Raw genomic sequence first — 16,833 nt, 5'->3', positions numbered from 1 at the left:
TCTTTAGCTCTGTCTAGAGCTAGACTAGCTCTGAAATGTTTATTTAGCGCTCAAATGAGGAAAGGGGTTTCCATTCTTGATATGGAAGTGTAGAAACATCTCCAAATTACTCATAATAAAGCTGAGATTAAACATATATAAGGTTTGAGCATCTCCTGTCTTTAACAATACACATTTGAAATTGTAAAACAGATAAAACTTGCACATCATCACTCCCTGAAGTGGGTTTTTTTTGGTTGTTTGGGTTTTTTTTAAACCATACAACTGCACTCTCCCAGATATTAGCAACACCATTCACAGGTTTCACATTTACATTACACTCCATAGCATTGCAACATTAATTCTATGTAGATTCAAAGCAGTAATTTGTCTTCAAACTTCTTCAACGTATTTTCTTGTTTTCCTAATGCTTATATTTATAAGAAGGGTTATATTTGTTTGTCTCTAGATTGAACACATGGGGAACAAATCTTGAAAGCGAAGACTTTATACAACATCAGAGACTTTTGCTTTTGAATGCCTTCGGAAAACAAAAAGATCGAAAATTGTTTCATGAGGATTAGTGACAGTAGTTGGTAAGTGTTTCAGTTATTCATGAGCTTAAACAGATTTTCTTCACTATGTCAGGACAATGGTTCTTCCTCGCAGTAACACTCACTGCTATGGTTCCTTGTCTACCACTCCACTTACTATAGCCAGCGAAAATCAGGACAAAGGCTTAAATGGCAGATTTCCTAAGGCAAACCAGTGTGCACATGTTCCCAAACTGCTCAGTAAATAAGACTTGTTTACACAGAGCTCCATCACATGAGAATATGAAAACAGCTTTCAATATTTAATACCTACATGCACACAAGGTAATCTAAAGCAGTGGTACCACCCAAGGACAATATATTAATCCAGACTTGATATTTCTAGGAAGTAAGTCACCTAGCAATTACAACAGAAGAAGGAAAGAGAAGGAAACAATTATAGTCATGAAGACACCTCAACTCCTAGTTCCAATGCATGTTTACATCTTAGCAGATACCTGAAAAAGTTTTTTTTCTAAATTAACTATTAGGAAGATGGTATATATGAAAGAACACTGGGGACTGAGGATGAGATGTGTTAAATTAGATATCAAAGCCCTCAAATGAAAACATATTCAAAGGTGCTAACTACAAGCACTAATCTCATAAAACAGAGCATCTGTGCAAGCAGAGCAAGACAGCCCATCCCATTTCTATGTCCAGCTTTGAATGTGACACAGAACTATGTTGCCAAGCACTTGCATTCACAGAGTTATGGACATACACTGTGATTGTGAGCTGCTTCCTTACAAAAGATCTCCACAGTCTCAGCTCTCCGGTAGAGAATAAGTCTGACTCAGCCCCAGGGAGCAGCTCCTCTGGGCTTGGATCACCATGCACATGCAAGGAAGAGGAGGGATGAGGGATGCACATACTCCCATTGTGAATCTCACTGTAGCTCTGGGAAGCATCAGAACATCCTGCTGCAGGATGACATCCACCAACAATGCTATGCTTGCATTAATTAGAAAAAAACCCCAACCTCTTGAAGGTTCATTCATAATTTTCGGCTACTAGAATTTTATCATTCCCTGACAAGCCCTGGAAAAAGACTCAGAGATTCAAGGGAACTCTTAAAGTCTTAAAAGAAGAAAAGCAATCAAGGAGGTGAATATTCGGTTGGTGCTTTATTTGAAAATAAATTCAAACCAGGAAAAATTAACTTCAGGTCTCTCAAACTGTAACAGGAATGAGATGACAAAAAAAAAGTATAACTTCACACATCCCTCAAACAAACACTGTGTGTTAGGACATAAACGCCAGCCCTGTTCCCCCACAAAAATCCACAGGCAGAAATGAGATCCCAAGTGATTCACAAACAAACAAATAAGGCCATGTTTCTGTTGCTATAACATAACACACAGTACTTTTTTTTCCTCTGATGTAATTTTTATAACATTATTTTGGAATCTGACTATTTTAAAACTTGGTTGCTATGACACGTTATAGTCATTACACAGATTCATTTCCTACTTTCCAACTGGCAAGACTATTTGTTTCAGTTTTATGAAGTTATATTATGGACAAAAGACACATAAAATATACTGTAAATTCTAATAGTAGAAACTCCTTTAATGCCTTCCATTCCTTGAATAAATGTGAATTGGAAGGAGGGCTTCCACCCCCAATTACCCTAAAGGTCTCCATAGTTCCAGCTTACTCAAGTTTTCTGAGCCTTATTTCTGAAAATGGTCTTTTCACATTATTACTCCTACTGAGAGATGACATCCAATTTCTTGGAGAGTCTGTCAATGACTCCCAAACTTAAAAATAATCAGAAAGCAACAAGTTCTTCCAGTGGACAATAAAACATGGAATACAAATCCTCCCTGGTATTTCTGGTTTTAACAACTGGGGATGAAGAATAGATGATGAATTGACCTCTGGGCCCATTAATACTTCAGCTTCATTTCCATAAGGCACCACAGGTTTGGGGAAAACTTGTAGATTAATTTTTAATTACTGAAATATAGTCATACCAGAGAGATCACATTCAGAAGTCAACTTCTAAAAGGAAACCAAATATGAACTTCATAATGTAGCATCAACATCACCAAAATCCTTTTAAAGTATGCACACAATATATTTTTGTCTTCACAAACCACATTAAATAGAAAGCATTTGGGAATCAAGAGACTGCAAGGTTACTGGGGTAAAAGCTTTAACCCTGTATAAGAAGCATGAAAGTAAGATGCACTGATATATCACAGGAACCTTTAGTTCCTAGCCTAGGAAAATATATGGATTTCCGTAATAGAAAAACGCAGTAACTCTTGTCATATTCACTCTCAAAGTTCAACACTAATTTAACAGGAAAACAATGGATCTTTAGGAAAAAAAATTCCCACTAACAAACGTATGCTAGCACAGCCATTTTTCAAATGCGCAAAAGAGGCAATTTTTCCACTTGTGGCTTTGCTTGTGTATTTGGCCTAAAAATTTTCATTTAGCTCTTAACAAGTTGAACTTTCTGTTAAGTCTGATTAAAAGCAGTCTAACCAAATCAGCTAGTTATGGTACTTCTGCTACCGGCTAATCATTCAGATGACGACCAACCACAAAGGGTGTTGGCATGGGCTATTCATCCTCAAATTGCCTTAACCAGGACTATGCACTTACAGGAGGGCTCTACAAAAGCACAGCCTGCTACAAACCCAGTCCTACTTTATGACCAAAATACAGAATCTTTCTTTCCATTTTTCTTAAGGTGCAATAGATAAGCTATTTCAAGAAGCAATGACAACATATAGATGTATCGACCCTTTGATTACGATTGTTTCAGGGAGTGTGCTGAAGAGGCAGTTAATGAAAAAGATAGCTGTCATATCATGAACTTTGCACCATGAGTGGGAAGATCTAGAAAAGAAATAATGGAAGCTGCTAGGGAGAATGACTTTTTTTTTAAAGAGTTCAGATTCTATAAAATTAATTAATTGTGCATATTTAGTGGCAGCTATCAAGTCAATCAACTCACGCTTATAGGATCATTTAACCAACAAATAATCAAAAATAATTTCCACTTGATCTTGAAGACCGCTCCTTCTAAAGGCAGTACTTTTTGAAACAAATTGGGGAATGAAGGTTAAAGTGTTTGCTTGTTCATATTTCTAACTAGAAAAATAAACCTGAATCAGTGGTGCCAAGCTGTATGAGTTCCTTCCCAAGCTGGGAAAAAGGAGGGGAACAAAACAAATTAGATGTAACAAAGTAGAAACTTTCATTTTATTAAGAAACAGAGGATTATCTTTAAGACTTCCTGAGTTTTTCCCCAAAATGGAAGAGCTGCCATAGAATAGAACCAACCAGTGCTATTCTGAAGAAATGAACTGGGGGAATGAGAAAGGAAATGGGAACAACCACCACTTGTAATTTACATGGAAAAGAAATGAGAAAGATGAATGCAAAAGCTGGAGCTCCTGATGTTTCTTTAGGAATAGCTGAGGATTGAAGATGATTGTGGCTTACCTGAAGAACCACCAGCAGGCTGAAAAGGTCCTAGAGTTTCTCAGTTAAATAAAGTATTGAGGCAAATTTCTAAGCTTTATCTATCATTATAAGTAAAATCTATGTAGTTCACAGCATGTGTTTGATAAAAGCTCACATATATAATGAGTCTCAACAGTATTCCTATATGATCAGTTTTTCCTTCCTTAAATGAAATTCTTTCATACAGCAACAGAGAAGAAAAAAAAAAAAATCAAGCTAAAGTGATTGTCAATGTCAGACAATTGGCAGGGACAATTCAAGGACAGCAAAGTAGCTGCTACAGATTTTAAACTTATTTTTTGTAATAGATCTGATTTTTAAATTCATAGTGCTCCTTTATAGTCTGTCAGGTTTGTCTCTAGCAGGAGTTCCTTTAGGGCAAGTGCTGCAGACAGTCTGCCTACCCTGAGGGAAAAGAAGACACTCAGATGTGGGGTAAAGGAAAGATATTAATAATTTAAGACAGTGGTCTGCCACCCCTAGGACAAAGCAATAGTGTAAGTATGGAAACATCTAACTCCCGAACTTACATTTGTCCTCCCTGAACTTGTATTTTCCTCCATAGATTTACAAAGTCCTGCAGAGGATACAGTGTTACCCATGGTTTTTGGAGGAGCTCTGAAAATGCTCATGGTTAATGATACCTCCTGCCACCGCCAGGACCTCCAAAGCAAGGAGAGAATCAACTCAGAGACAGCATCAACAAAACAGGCAGCACAGCAGGGAAGAACACTATTTGTAAGCTACAAAATACAGACCTCAAAAAGAGAAAAACACCTGGGTACTTTTTCCCTTATTGCTGTAAGGTAAAGGGGTTAACATTGCCAAATAGAAGATTCACTGAGTGAAAACCACTTCCAGTAACCCAAATATTAATTTTGATTACTCCTTGACATTGGTTCTCATTTTCATTTTATAGAAAGGCGTATTTGGCAACTCTCTTCAGTGTTACAGAAGGAATTATTTTGAAACTATTTCCACTTATTCAGTACTCTTTTCCTGTGTTGAGCAAACATTGACCTAACAGTCATTCACTAGTACATTAAACTTGGTATTCAATATTCACATGCATTATAAATCAATTGTACTTGAAGGCAGGAAAGAACAGATGTGAACTTTAAAAATTACTTTCATTTTAGGCTACTGCATGCCCAAAGTAAAGCAAAGTTTTCTCTAGGTGTGGCATACTACATCCTTTCAAGGCTAATTAGCACTTGGATCTGGGCATTATACATTCAGTTTCTTTGTCCCATGCTTGAGAACCCAAGCTTAAGAACTCCCACAGTCTTCCATTTAATCAGACAATTTCAAGTTATACTTGAAATTCTGCTGAAACCTTCAGACTCCCTATACAAAATACCAGAAATTATCAATATCATGACAGCATATTAGTTTTCACTGTAAATAATTCCATTAGAAAATCCCAAACAGAATCTCCACCTACCGAGTACACTCTGTTTACAAAGACCATCCTACATGCTGAAATAATACATTCTTCGTAAGCACAGAAACCTGGATTCAACATAGATATTTAAATGAGAATCACGCAAAAAACCAATTATTCAAGTGCAAGAGAATTTAATTTGCAGTCTAGCTTTTGCACATTCATACTGCAGATTTCCTACTGAATCCTACTTTGCTTATGGTGGCAAAATATTCAGCAAAACTAAGTGTTGTAACGTACAATTAAACATCCTTCACATACATTTTGCCACACAAATACCACGAATGAATGATAAGAACTCAGCACCACTACAGCTGAAAACCCATCCTGACAATGGCTACCTTGACTTCTTCAGCTAGGATTTACTAATACAATGGGGGTGTGTGAGGATAGATGGATAGATAGATAGATAGACAGACAGACAGACAGAAAACTGGCTAATATGTTTTACCTTCCAGAATGAGATTATCACTGCCAAACCCAACAAAGTGTAATGTTTAAAAGAACTAAAAAAAGAAAGTTAAGATCCCTTAAACATGAACTGTGAACCTGAAGCCCAAGTGTACAAGTATTGATGCAACTCATCTACTGACAGCTCTTCAAAAGAGCAGCAATAACTGTCGGATATGAGAATTTAAGTATATGAGCGTAATATTTATTGTTGGTGGAGAAAAGTAATAAAAAACATACACTAATGAAAGTTATTCAGAATGAAAAATGAAACACAACGTTTGGAAGAGAGAACCAACAGCACATATCTATTCATCCCATTCTACCTGATTACAGCATAAAGGAAGACTGTGACCTACAAAAATGGATTCTCTCTTCCTCCTAACTGTACAAGTATTAAGTGGTGGCTGACTGAGAACCATACTGAAGGCCACAGGAACAAGGAATAATATGGAAGTAATCAGAAGGAAATTTCAGTCCATAAAAAGTCCATTAAACATGCAATGGTTTAATTTCTTTCTAGTCTTTTTACCTTCCAAAGTTAACTTTACCACAATAGCTCTTTGTGAGTTCTTTCAGCCAAAATACATAATAACTTTGGTGCCTAAGAAAGATTTACTTGATGATGAGTATGGTAACAGAAAACCCTAGGGAGTACCAACATTTCTAAATTATGTAACATGATTAAGGTTTTTTAAGTCTATTACAACTGACTGGGAGATATTCACAAAACCTAATTTAGCTAGGAGGGGCCAGCATTCCTGAAAGACAAACATTTCTTGATGGGGTGAGGCAAACCAAGAATTTGGTCCTTCAATCAACGGGAGCTCTCCTGAAAACACCTCTGTTTCCATTAGCTATACACAATGCTTTGGGAAATAGTCTTCCTGGACAAAGCCAGACTTCCTATAACCACCAGTATATTTTGCAAATAGTATCAAACATATCAAGCAGGTAAAGTATTTCTGCATTTCTAACATCACTGCTTACACTTTCTGCAGAAGTGCTCTGGATGCCAGCTGTGGCGGCCAGTGCTTCGAGGAAGTCAAACAGATTTCTGCAGTGAACACAGGAAATGCCACTGCTGCCATACCATAGCTAACTTCACAGGCATTCTGACCACAATCATAAAAATCACATCTCTCTACTGCAAAAATATTTTTTTACAAAGCATTATAGCAAGCTGAAAATAGAATGAAATTTAGTGAAAGCAAATGTATTTTAACTTCTAATCTGGCAATTGCAGGAGAAGGACTTTATGACCCCATGCCCGTTACAGATTAAGCAACTTGGTAAAACTTAAAAGACTGTAGTAGAAGCTCAAAGATGGCCAGACCTTCTGCTTATCACTTTGAGTGTCCAGCTGCCTGCTGTTTTCAGAGAAAGGTACTTCATTAGCCACTGTCAAGTAAATAGACACTATCATTTTTCTGGCTCAGAAAATAATAATTAGTTACACTTGAAACAAGTTGCTAAAAAGCTACTCGTAGTCACTCACACCACCTTCAATTATAAAAAAAAGGACAATTTTAAGGTCACCATTCTGTTAAGACAAAATATAAATTGGCAATAACAATTCCATCAACAACAGGCTGGAACAAATGCCTAGGTCTACGCTGAAATCGGACACCTGCATAGGAAGGTAGATGCATGCCACACCTGGAGTTACAAGATGTGTTACTGAAGTAAGCTATCTCAAGCTGATAAAGAAACAGAACTAAATATCAGGAAGCCAGTGTTATCAGACATTTTCAACAAAAAGCGTATCATCTTGAAGGTGCTCTGGATCACATTTTTGGACCTTAAAATGTCTAGAGATCTACACCAAGTGGGCTGCAAGAGAACAAAACCTGCTCTAGGCAGTCTTTTTATTTCTGTAATAATCCAGGAAAACTGTAACCATGTCTACTTAAGCATTTATCACCAACAAACAATTCTGACAGAACTAAAATATAATCATTTCTCCCACAGGCTAATGAGAGAATGGCTGGAGCTAAATGGTACCTCATAATAATTTTACGTGTATGAAGCGTTTCATTTCATTTAGTGATATTATAAAAGTGATGCATTGGCCATAACGTTTACTGTTTACAATCTGCAGCAAGCTATACCCTTCTCAAGGGAGATTAAGTAATCAAGAAAATGTTATTCACACTATGTATTTGAGAAAAATAGATCACTGTGCCAATTACAGACTCTTTCCTATTTAAAGAAGGATGTCTGCTAGCCTAGAAATGAGAGGGGAAAGAGAAAAGATAGATTTGTTTGCCTCTCAAGTGAAAAGGAGGTCATACAATCATGCACTGAAAAAAGTTTTGCTTTAGTCCAGCAAAGCCTGAAGAGAGAAAATCCAAGAAATGCTAGTTTTGAGTAGCTGCTGAAGACACTTCATTATAGCAAATCTTAAAGCTCTGAAAAACCATACAGTGACTCACAGGACTACAAACAGAAAGATCCAGAAGTAGTCAGACTGCAATTTTGTTTCCAGAGTATCCATTAGAGGCAGATTTTAATTTTAATGATAGCATTTCTTTAAAGCATTCTTTGTTAATATTGCTTATACACCATTTTCCACTGAAAGATCACAGTGATCGATACAGGCTGCAATGAATGAAGTGTAACATCTCCAGAAAACAGATGCTACATTATTCACTTCATAGATAAGTAAATGCAAGTATGAAAAATTAAGTGACTTGCTCTAGTCAGAGAGCCAAAAGCACAGCTGTGAATCTAATCCAGATACCCCAGCTTCCAATGATCCATTAACCACTAGACATTAGCCTTTCTAAAACGAAATGTAACCTTTTCCTCACATTTTGCCCTCCTTCTAATAAGTCTGGCAAAGCTAGTACAGGGGCTGTTCACTTGACATGGCTGACTTTTAAAAAACCAAAACCTTAGAAATAAAACAAAAATTAATAAAACATAAACTCGACTTTACTGCATGGACTACAGAACTCCCAAATCCATCACTGCAGGGTTCAGTTACCTGTCTCTGCCCTCCCAAGAGAAGGGTCAGCAATAGCTCTCAGATTTAAAGCTGCTGGCCAGGCACAAGCTTGGTAGGAGGTATCAGGATCACACATCATCCCAGAAGAACACCTGCTGCAGTCCTGATTCACAGCAGGCACTTACACCCAGGAGCTGCCAGTGCTGCATCCAAACAAGAGGAAGAAATGGATGGGATCATCAGAGAAACATATACTGGCCCAACAGCTGTTTCTCCACATGTCCTGTCTCACACAGATACCTTTCAGCTGCCTTCTTCAAGGCTCTCAGCACAGGCATTGCATTGCAACAGCCTATTGAGCCAAAGCTTGGCAAAGTGTTAAAAACACTCATCAACACTACAGTTACACTGAAGGCTTTCAGTGTGGTGGCAATTATGTCCTATGCTGTCTGTGCTCAGAACCTATGCCATGCAGATGAGCACTGGTAGAGAGCCCTCTGCTTTAAGAAACCCCTAATGGTCTCAGGAAGACTCCAAAAGCTGGCAAAGCCTTTAGGCAAGAAGGAAGGGTAGACACAAAACCACTGATGACAAAATGCCACCAGCCAAAGAAGCTTAAAGAAAATTGTTTAGAACTGACAGCTAGCAATCAATTTGATTGTCACCACTTATAATCTCAAAAATACATGAGTAGAAACTTGAGAAGCAGCACATGCAACTAATCAATTTTACAGCACATATTTTTCAGTTGTTTCCAAATACAAAAATCTCCTTAAATGTTGGAGTATTTCTCATATATATATAGCATTTACTCACTCAGAGTCTCAAAGATTAGAGTTGCAGATCAATCACTTAAGTATTTAAAAAAAAAACAACATCAAATAAAATATTTTAGATACCTATGCTTTAAAACATTTGTCTGAACACACAACAGGAAACCTTTGTTACTTTTTAAGAATGAGTAATGAGACAGATTTAAAAATATTTTTTAAATTCCTAGTATTGAAAAATCACGACCTGTTTCCTAAATTGCTATGATAAATCAGGGCATAGATCTCAGACCCAAAACTAAAATCACTCACATTTATATTGAAACATACAACACTTAAATTTCAGAAATAAATTATCAAGATTATTGAGAAAGAACAAGGTCAAATTTCACCTTATTGCAAAATTACACCATAAAACAAGGTGAGTGAGGTACAATTTGTGCATTACTGTGGGTGTACTAAAACTTGTCAGCAGGATATTAACTCTTTTTATAATACAAAGGTCAAGGCCATTGGAAATCCATCTGCAACAAAGCCCTTGGAAAAACCAGTGAAACCAAATAAGAAGATCCAAAGTAAGGCACAGGGTTTCAGTTTAACGTGAGTAAATACTTTTTCTTTCCAGCACATCAGGTTAGTAGTGTACTCTGAAACATACACGAATTTTAAAAATGAATGTATTGAATTCCTGCTGAGCCTGGGCATGACTATATTCCTAGTGGTGTTCCACAAGCCACAGGCTTACAGAATTAAGCCTGAAGCAGCCCAGTCAAAATAAAAAAAAAAAAAAACCAACAAATCCTTACATCACAGCTCCACCACAAAATTTCCTACCATGCCCCAAAATACTGCATTGAAATTTCATTCACAAACAAACCAGCAACTACCACACATGGAACAGGCACTCTAAAGTTCCACTTTAGCACTGCAGGTCTCTGTGACACTTCTATGCCTGCAGTGCAAACTTAAAAGCCCAAATACATTGTGCTTCACTCCTCCTATTCCCTTCATTCTATCAACTGACATGACAAAGACAGAAGGGCATTTTCTTCTCATCCCTCCTCTTTATCATAATATCACAACCTTCACTTATAAAAAGTTCAACAAAATCCCCTCCATCACCATTTTCTAAAGTCAGATACTTTCCATTGTGATTAACAATTTCATTTGTTTCTTCCAGAACAGTCTACTCAAGGCCAATGTCTAAATCCCACCTTCCTGAAAATCATGTTTCTTTAAAAAAAGTTGTTTGTCCCCTGTACTCATTTTGTTCACTCAAGACACTCTCACTTAGAGACAGAGAGCTTGAAAAACAAATCTTGTTTTTATATCATTACAACACAAACATGGATTTGCCAAGGACCACTACAGAACTACAATTTCCATTCCTTAAAAGTAAAGCAAGAACATCTGCTTTAAACAAATGCTCATTTTTGTCTTAACACCTATTAAAAAATACTGTGTATACTGAACTTGGATTCTATTAACATTACTATAGCTGCAGTTACAGCAAACACAGTTCTATCAAACAAAACCCACCAAAAACCCCCAAAACCAAACAAAAAACACAACCAAAACACTCAAATCCACAACCAAAAGTCCTTGGAAAATGGCACTTTTTTCCCCCCCCCCTTCATTTTGGTAAGTGTCTGGAGTTCTATTGTATAAAAAAACCCCACTAACAATCAGTTCTTGTTTTACAGTCAAAGAAAACCATGTTCAACAACCCCAATTTCTGCTTATTGGCAGGAATACAAGACTTCCATTAGTTTGCCTTAAAAATAAGAGTAGGTAAACAGTTTAGCAACCCTAAAATTCTCAACAATACACAAAAACTCGCAGCTCCCAGCTGGATACTCCAAAACACTTGGTAACAAAATACACGGTTCAGAGCAGTGTCATTTAGAGCTTTTAAGCTGAGTAGCCTCCCTGCTTTTTTCCTTGTTTTCTCTGCAATATAGTTCTTAATATTAAAAGAGCACATAACTGTTAGCAAGGCAGCCGAACTTTTCAAGGGATTTTTTTTATTCCCGCACCGGGAAGCACCGCACGTGGCGTCACAACGAAGCAACTTCCGAATGCCAGCGGAGAAGCGCAGGGAAAACCTGTTGCGGCAAGGAAACGAGGATCCCGGAGCGGAGGCGAAACCTCCCACCCCCGGGGCAGCCTTTCCCTGGGGACATCCCACTCCCGACGCAGCCGCGCAGCGATGCCGAACATGGACGAAGCCCAAAACTTCCCAGGAGTTCTGCCAAGGTTCCCGAGGGCTGCCGGCGGCCCCAGCTCCGCCGTGCCCCGCCAGCTCCCACCGGCGCTTACCGGGCGGTGTCAAGCAGCGGGTGCTTGGTGCCCACCAGCTTGCGGACCTGCATGGCGATGTTGCTGAGCTCGTCGCTCAGCAGGCACCGCAGACTCATGAAGGACGTCGGATAGCCCACGATCTTCTCGGCCTCCGACACCACCTGGCTCCAGGGCGGGCCGCCCGAGGACAGGCACCGGAGCCCGCCGGTGCCGCGGACCCCGCGCCGCAGCAGGGCGCCCCACATGCTGTCTCCCCGGGGACGCTCCGCTCTCCCACTACGAGCCCCAGCGGGGCTCCACGCGCCGAGCGGTCACGGGCGAATCCCGCTGCCGGAGGAGCGCCCCGACTGTGCCCCGGCCGGCCCTACCCGTGCCCCGCGTCACCCCGGCGGCGGCGGCGGCCGGAGCGGGCTCAGTGTGCCCTGGGGGCGGCCATCTTGGGCGTCGCAAAACACGCCGGGCCGTAAAGCGAGGCGGCGGGGCGGGGTCTGGAGACGGGCGGTGCGAGGCAGGGAGCGGCTCCCGCTGCCCTTCGCCCTCAGAGCGCGCCGGGGTAACCGGGCGCTGCTTTTCCTCCCGGCTCTGGGTGTGCCGGCTCCCAGAGCCGTGGTGGAGGGTCCTGCCCGCGCTGCTGGCTGGCTGGGGGTGCCCCACAGAGCGGGATGTGCTCTGCCTGCACCGCGGGTTGCGTGCAGGGACCAGCGGGGAAGAAAGGTCAGGGTCCCACCTGAAGTGTTCGGCCTGTAGTCTTTAGCTACACAGTCATGATTTCTGTGAGATTTTTTCGCTGTTAGAGTGGTCAGGCATTGCAATAGGTTGCCCAGGGAGGTGGTAGAGTCACCAAGCGTGGGCGTGCTTAGGAGGTACCTGGATGTGGCGCTGGGTGATGTGGTTTAGGGGTGGCAGTGCTGGTCTGATGCTTGGGCTGACGGCTGATGTTCTGACCTTGATGGTCTTTTCCAACTTTGATGATTCTATACTTCTATAATTGCAGTGTATGGATATTCTTTTTTGCCTCTTCCCGGAGCTGTCTGGGGCACGGCATCAAAAGCCCTTATTTACTGCATGCTCTGCCTTGCATGGTAGCTTTGTTCTATGGTTCTCTGCTGTGAACTAGCTGAGGGGGGTTATGAGCAGCCTGCTTGTGAGCTGAGGTGGTACTTATAAGCTAACAGTGAACATCGGAAGAGAGCGTGCCCAACTCTCTCTTTGAAGTGCCCAACTGAAGCCGTCTGGGTCCCACAATTCTACAGTGTGGTCTGCTGTATGTCATGTAGTCTTTCCTTAATTCCAAGCACAGCCATCACTGATGCCTCTTTGCAGGTACCTACCCCCAAAGCTTTTGTGAATTCAGATAATGGATTTTCTGTGCCCCAGAGGAGGAAAATCCACTGGCCATTTTCAGAAATTGGATTTAAATTACTTCCTCACGCCCACAGGTGAGAGTATAATCTGTTCTGTCTTTACAATTGTTGACATCCATTCCTTTTATAACTTCAAGGCTTTGTTGCAACAAATCAGGCAAAGTTCTGATAAGAAAACTGTCCTATTGACTACATTCATGTTGAAAATGAGGGTATCACATTTCTTATTTTTGGAAATACAAGATACAGGTCACTTTATTTTGTTTGCATTATTCCACATGATTTAAAGAGAGTTACACTGAAGAATACTGTAAAGGAAGATGCAAATAGAAAACAATTCCATCACAGAGAAGGATGTCCAGGAAAGCGCAATATAACTCTTGGAGTTGCAAGGAAGAAGCTGCTGAAAAGGAACACACTTCTATGTTTTTCAGTAGCAATGACAAGATGTTTATTGCTCTGACACCTGGGACAACTCCAAAACTGTAAAAGGTACTGTCCTAAGGAAGGGCTTTGACTGTGGAGTCAACAACAACTGGACATGCCTGTGGCACCTCATAAGTGGCCTCTCCCAATGGAGAGGAGAAAAACTAGAATAGAGAAAACCTGTGAGAACTGGAAAGAGTTAAGTTTCTGGTGTCAAATCTTTGCTTTCTCTGCTGCCTGTCTCTGAGAGAATAAAGCTTTGCTTTGGAGGAGCTGCCACTAAGGCAGTTTAGTTAGCTGGTGTCACAGAACAAACTGTTGCTAAATAGGGAGTTTCAGCTCATAAACACAGTTTAGAAATGACAGAATGCAGTGGCATGTTTCTGTGTAGAAAGCCTAAGTTAATGAAAATTGCCGGAGGGATGCACTTAAGAGGAGCTACCAAGGCACCTCATCCTGTAATGGTGACAAGTTCTTGATTCATTTCCTGAGCCATATCCATTCTTGCACTTAATGTGGTTACTGTTCTGTGAAAAACTTAACATGATTATACAATTAAAGTCTGCTTAAAATAACACGTTTAAACTGAGGAGAATTAGGGTTCTATGGACAGTAAACCTACCCTCTCCTAATGTGTGAGACTTTAACTTTTTAAAATTGCTGTTCTTTGTTTTACATTCTAAAAATCTGAATGCCTCTTCACTCTTTATGTAAAATTCTTCTAAGTCCAAATGATTTAGAACTAGGGCAAGACCCTTGATATCCACAATAGTGCACACTGTCACTAGGGCTTCCTCAGGATTCACCAGCAGTAGGTTGATGTTCTTTAAAAGCAGCATTTGCTAGAGAAATAAAGCAAACATTTTTTTCAGTCATTTTCCAGCTTTTTTTATTACTATTTCTTGACCACAGAGACTCTTTGAGAAGATTGTACTGTAATACCTAAGGACTTTCTGTCTCTCAGCCCAATGCCTTCATCCCTTTCCCTTCTCTTATCAACCTAAGAGTATTACTTCAGTAGTTCACTTTTGACTCCTGGTCCAAGTTGATAGTTTCTTTCTCCCAATCTCCTCACTTCTTTGCTTCAGTCGCACACACCATCCCTACAGGCTATTGTTCTTTCAATCTTGTCACAGCCTTCTCATTTCACCCTCCAATCACCCTCTTGTCTGCATAGCCTGCATCCTATTCATGGGCTCTTCTTATCATACATGTTTGTGGGTGGGACCCACCAAATCCTTGGCAAATTCTTTACCAAATTTCAGGTTTAGAGCATGGAGAATTTCTCAGTCGTGCAACCCAGTGATATTTTTTAACACAAGGAGAACGTATTTTTTTGCTAACCTCATTTTTCAAACTGAGTGAACTATTTAAAAAAATCAGCTTCAGGCTGACACACCAATCACAGGAAAAAAATCATTATAAATGATAGCTAATATTTGACAGTTACAGGCATCAAATGACAGGGTTCTATAATAGGCAATGATGGACCCCACTTACCCATAGGCATTGCTGTTTGCATTGCCTGTTTCTGAAACAAAGTTTCTTAGTTTTCCTCTCGAAAAAACGCATCAGAAGCAAAAGTATGATGTACTTACCATATTATAAGTTGTGGAAAAAACCACATGCTTTTTTGGTTTTTTCTTTGCTCATTTCCCCGCAGGACTGTAGAGAAAAACCCACACTATTTCAAGAGCTTCAGTGACTGTACAATAGACATGTCTATTTCTTTAGAGTCTTAAGCAGAGAAGAAAACTGAAACTTCTTTTTTTTTTTTTCTGTATCTATTGACTTCTTAAGCCTCCCCAGGAGGAGAAAGAAGCCACTGGAGGGGGCCAATATCAAAGTTGAAGAACAAAGATGACAGGTCAAGAGACACTTCTGTTTACATCAGCATGCTCTGGACCAATGTACCAGAGAATACATCAAAGCCACTACTAATGCCAACTCTGGATGTCTTTTCTAGCACATGAAATGTGGAAATATTTTCCTGATTGCCATCTAAAGTAAAACAATTGCAAAGCACTCTCATTTGATTGGGAACATTTGAACTTTCAAATTTTCATAGTTGCCTTGGCCTTATCCAAAATAAATTATGTCTGTAGGAGATGTTAATATATTGTAGTAACTATAACCTGTCTGCATAACCAAATCTTCTAAGTGTTGCTTAATTTTTTAATATGTTAAATCCCAGTTGCACTCTTAAGACTGTTTACAAAAATAAAAGTGAACAGAAATATGTCTGTTCCTTCCAAAGCACCAATGCAGTTGTTGTTCCCACACACCCCTATTCCCCCCTTTCCCTCCTCCCAAGAATTGATTTACTCCATGGCATCCTGGGAAAGCAGACAGTTATGATCATTTCCATTTTGGAAGTCAGGAGGTTTAATGGAGAGGTTGTGTGATTTGTCCAAGGCTTTGTAAAAGCCCTAAGGCAAACTGAGAATAGAATCCACTTCTCTTGACCTCATTGTCTGTGTCTTGTCTACGAGGCTGCCTGTCTTCCTAGCAGCTGACAGAACTACTGACAAGGGCGAAGGCCGTATTGATCCTATAGTTAGACACTGAAAGAACACCATCATTTAGCATCAGTTGGTTTCAGTAGGAGACATATCCCTTGGACAGAATTTGACACTTAAAGGTATTATTTTTTAAGCCTAATTATACGTATTGAGATACCAATATCAGAACTTGATGTGTTGCTGGTTAATAAATGATAACGGATGCATACGTTTTTTTCCAAAACAAATAAATATATCTGTGATACATGGGGATCCTTTGACAGAGAAGGTGTATGTTACTCTTTTCACTCTGCACACCAGACTCGGGGACACAGTAGCTCATCAGGGATACAATAGTTCATCGGTGCATGGCACAGATGAGAATCCAAAGCTCCTGCTGGGTCTCAGCAGCGCCACACAGGCAGTGGGACAAACCCATCGTGTGCCACATGCCCTTAGAACGCAGCTCCCTCCTCACTGGCTCATCAGTCAACACTGCAAAAGAAAGCAAAATCAATTGAAATCCCTTCATTTCAGCAAGCTGAGTATGAACAGGAGCAGACGAGTGT

At 40.0% G+C, this 16,833-nt stretch overlaps 1 protein-coding gene and 1 long non-coding RNA gene across 4 annotated transcripts in view; one reads left to right on the top strand and one right to left on the bottom strand.

Moving 5' to 3' along the window:
- PDSS2 (decaprenyl diphosphate synthase subunit 2) overlaps positions 1-12,423 on the bottom strand; it is a 119,068-nt gene extending 106,645 nt beyond the window's left edge. For all 3 annotated transcript variants that reach the window (XR_011149956.1, XM_069011032.1, XM_069011034.1), the window contains exon 1: positions 11,992-12,423. Coding sequence is in view for 2 of the 3 variants with exons in the window: in XM_069011032.1 (XP_068867133.1) it covers positions 11,992-12,218 (227 nt within the window). In the remaining variant the exon portion in view is untranslated. The remainder of the gene's footprint in view (positions 1-11,991) is intronic.
- An 80-nt stretch (positions 12,424-12,503) lies between these two features.
- Positions 12,504-16,740, top strand: LOC138107323 (uncharacterized). The gene is made up of 3 exons (XR_011149408.1): positions 12,504-12,687; positions 13,297-13,412; positions 15,564-16,740. It is a non-coding gene; the product is annotated as an uncharacterized lncRNA (long non-coding RNA).
- The last annotated feature ends 93 nt before the right edge of the window (positions 16,741-16,833 follow it).

The sequence above is a fragment of the Aphelocoma coerulescens genome, chromosome 3 (assembly GCF_041296385.1).
Source record: "Aphelocoma coerulescens isolate FSJ_1873_10779 chromosome 3, UR_Acoe_1.0, whole genome shotgun sequence".
In the NCBI taxonomy this organism is placed as follows: Eukaryota; Metazoa; Chordata; class Aves; order Passeriformes; family Corvidae; genus Aphelocoma; species Aphelocoma coerulescens.
The sequence above is the reverse complement of the archived record's forward strand: the minus strand, read 5'-3'. Positions and strand labels throughout refer to the sequence as shown.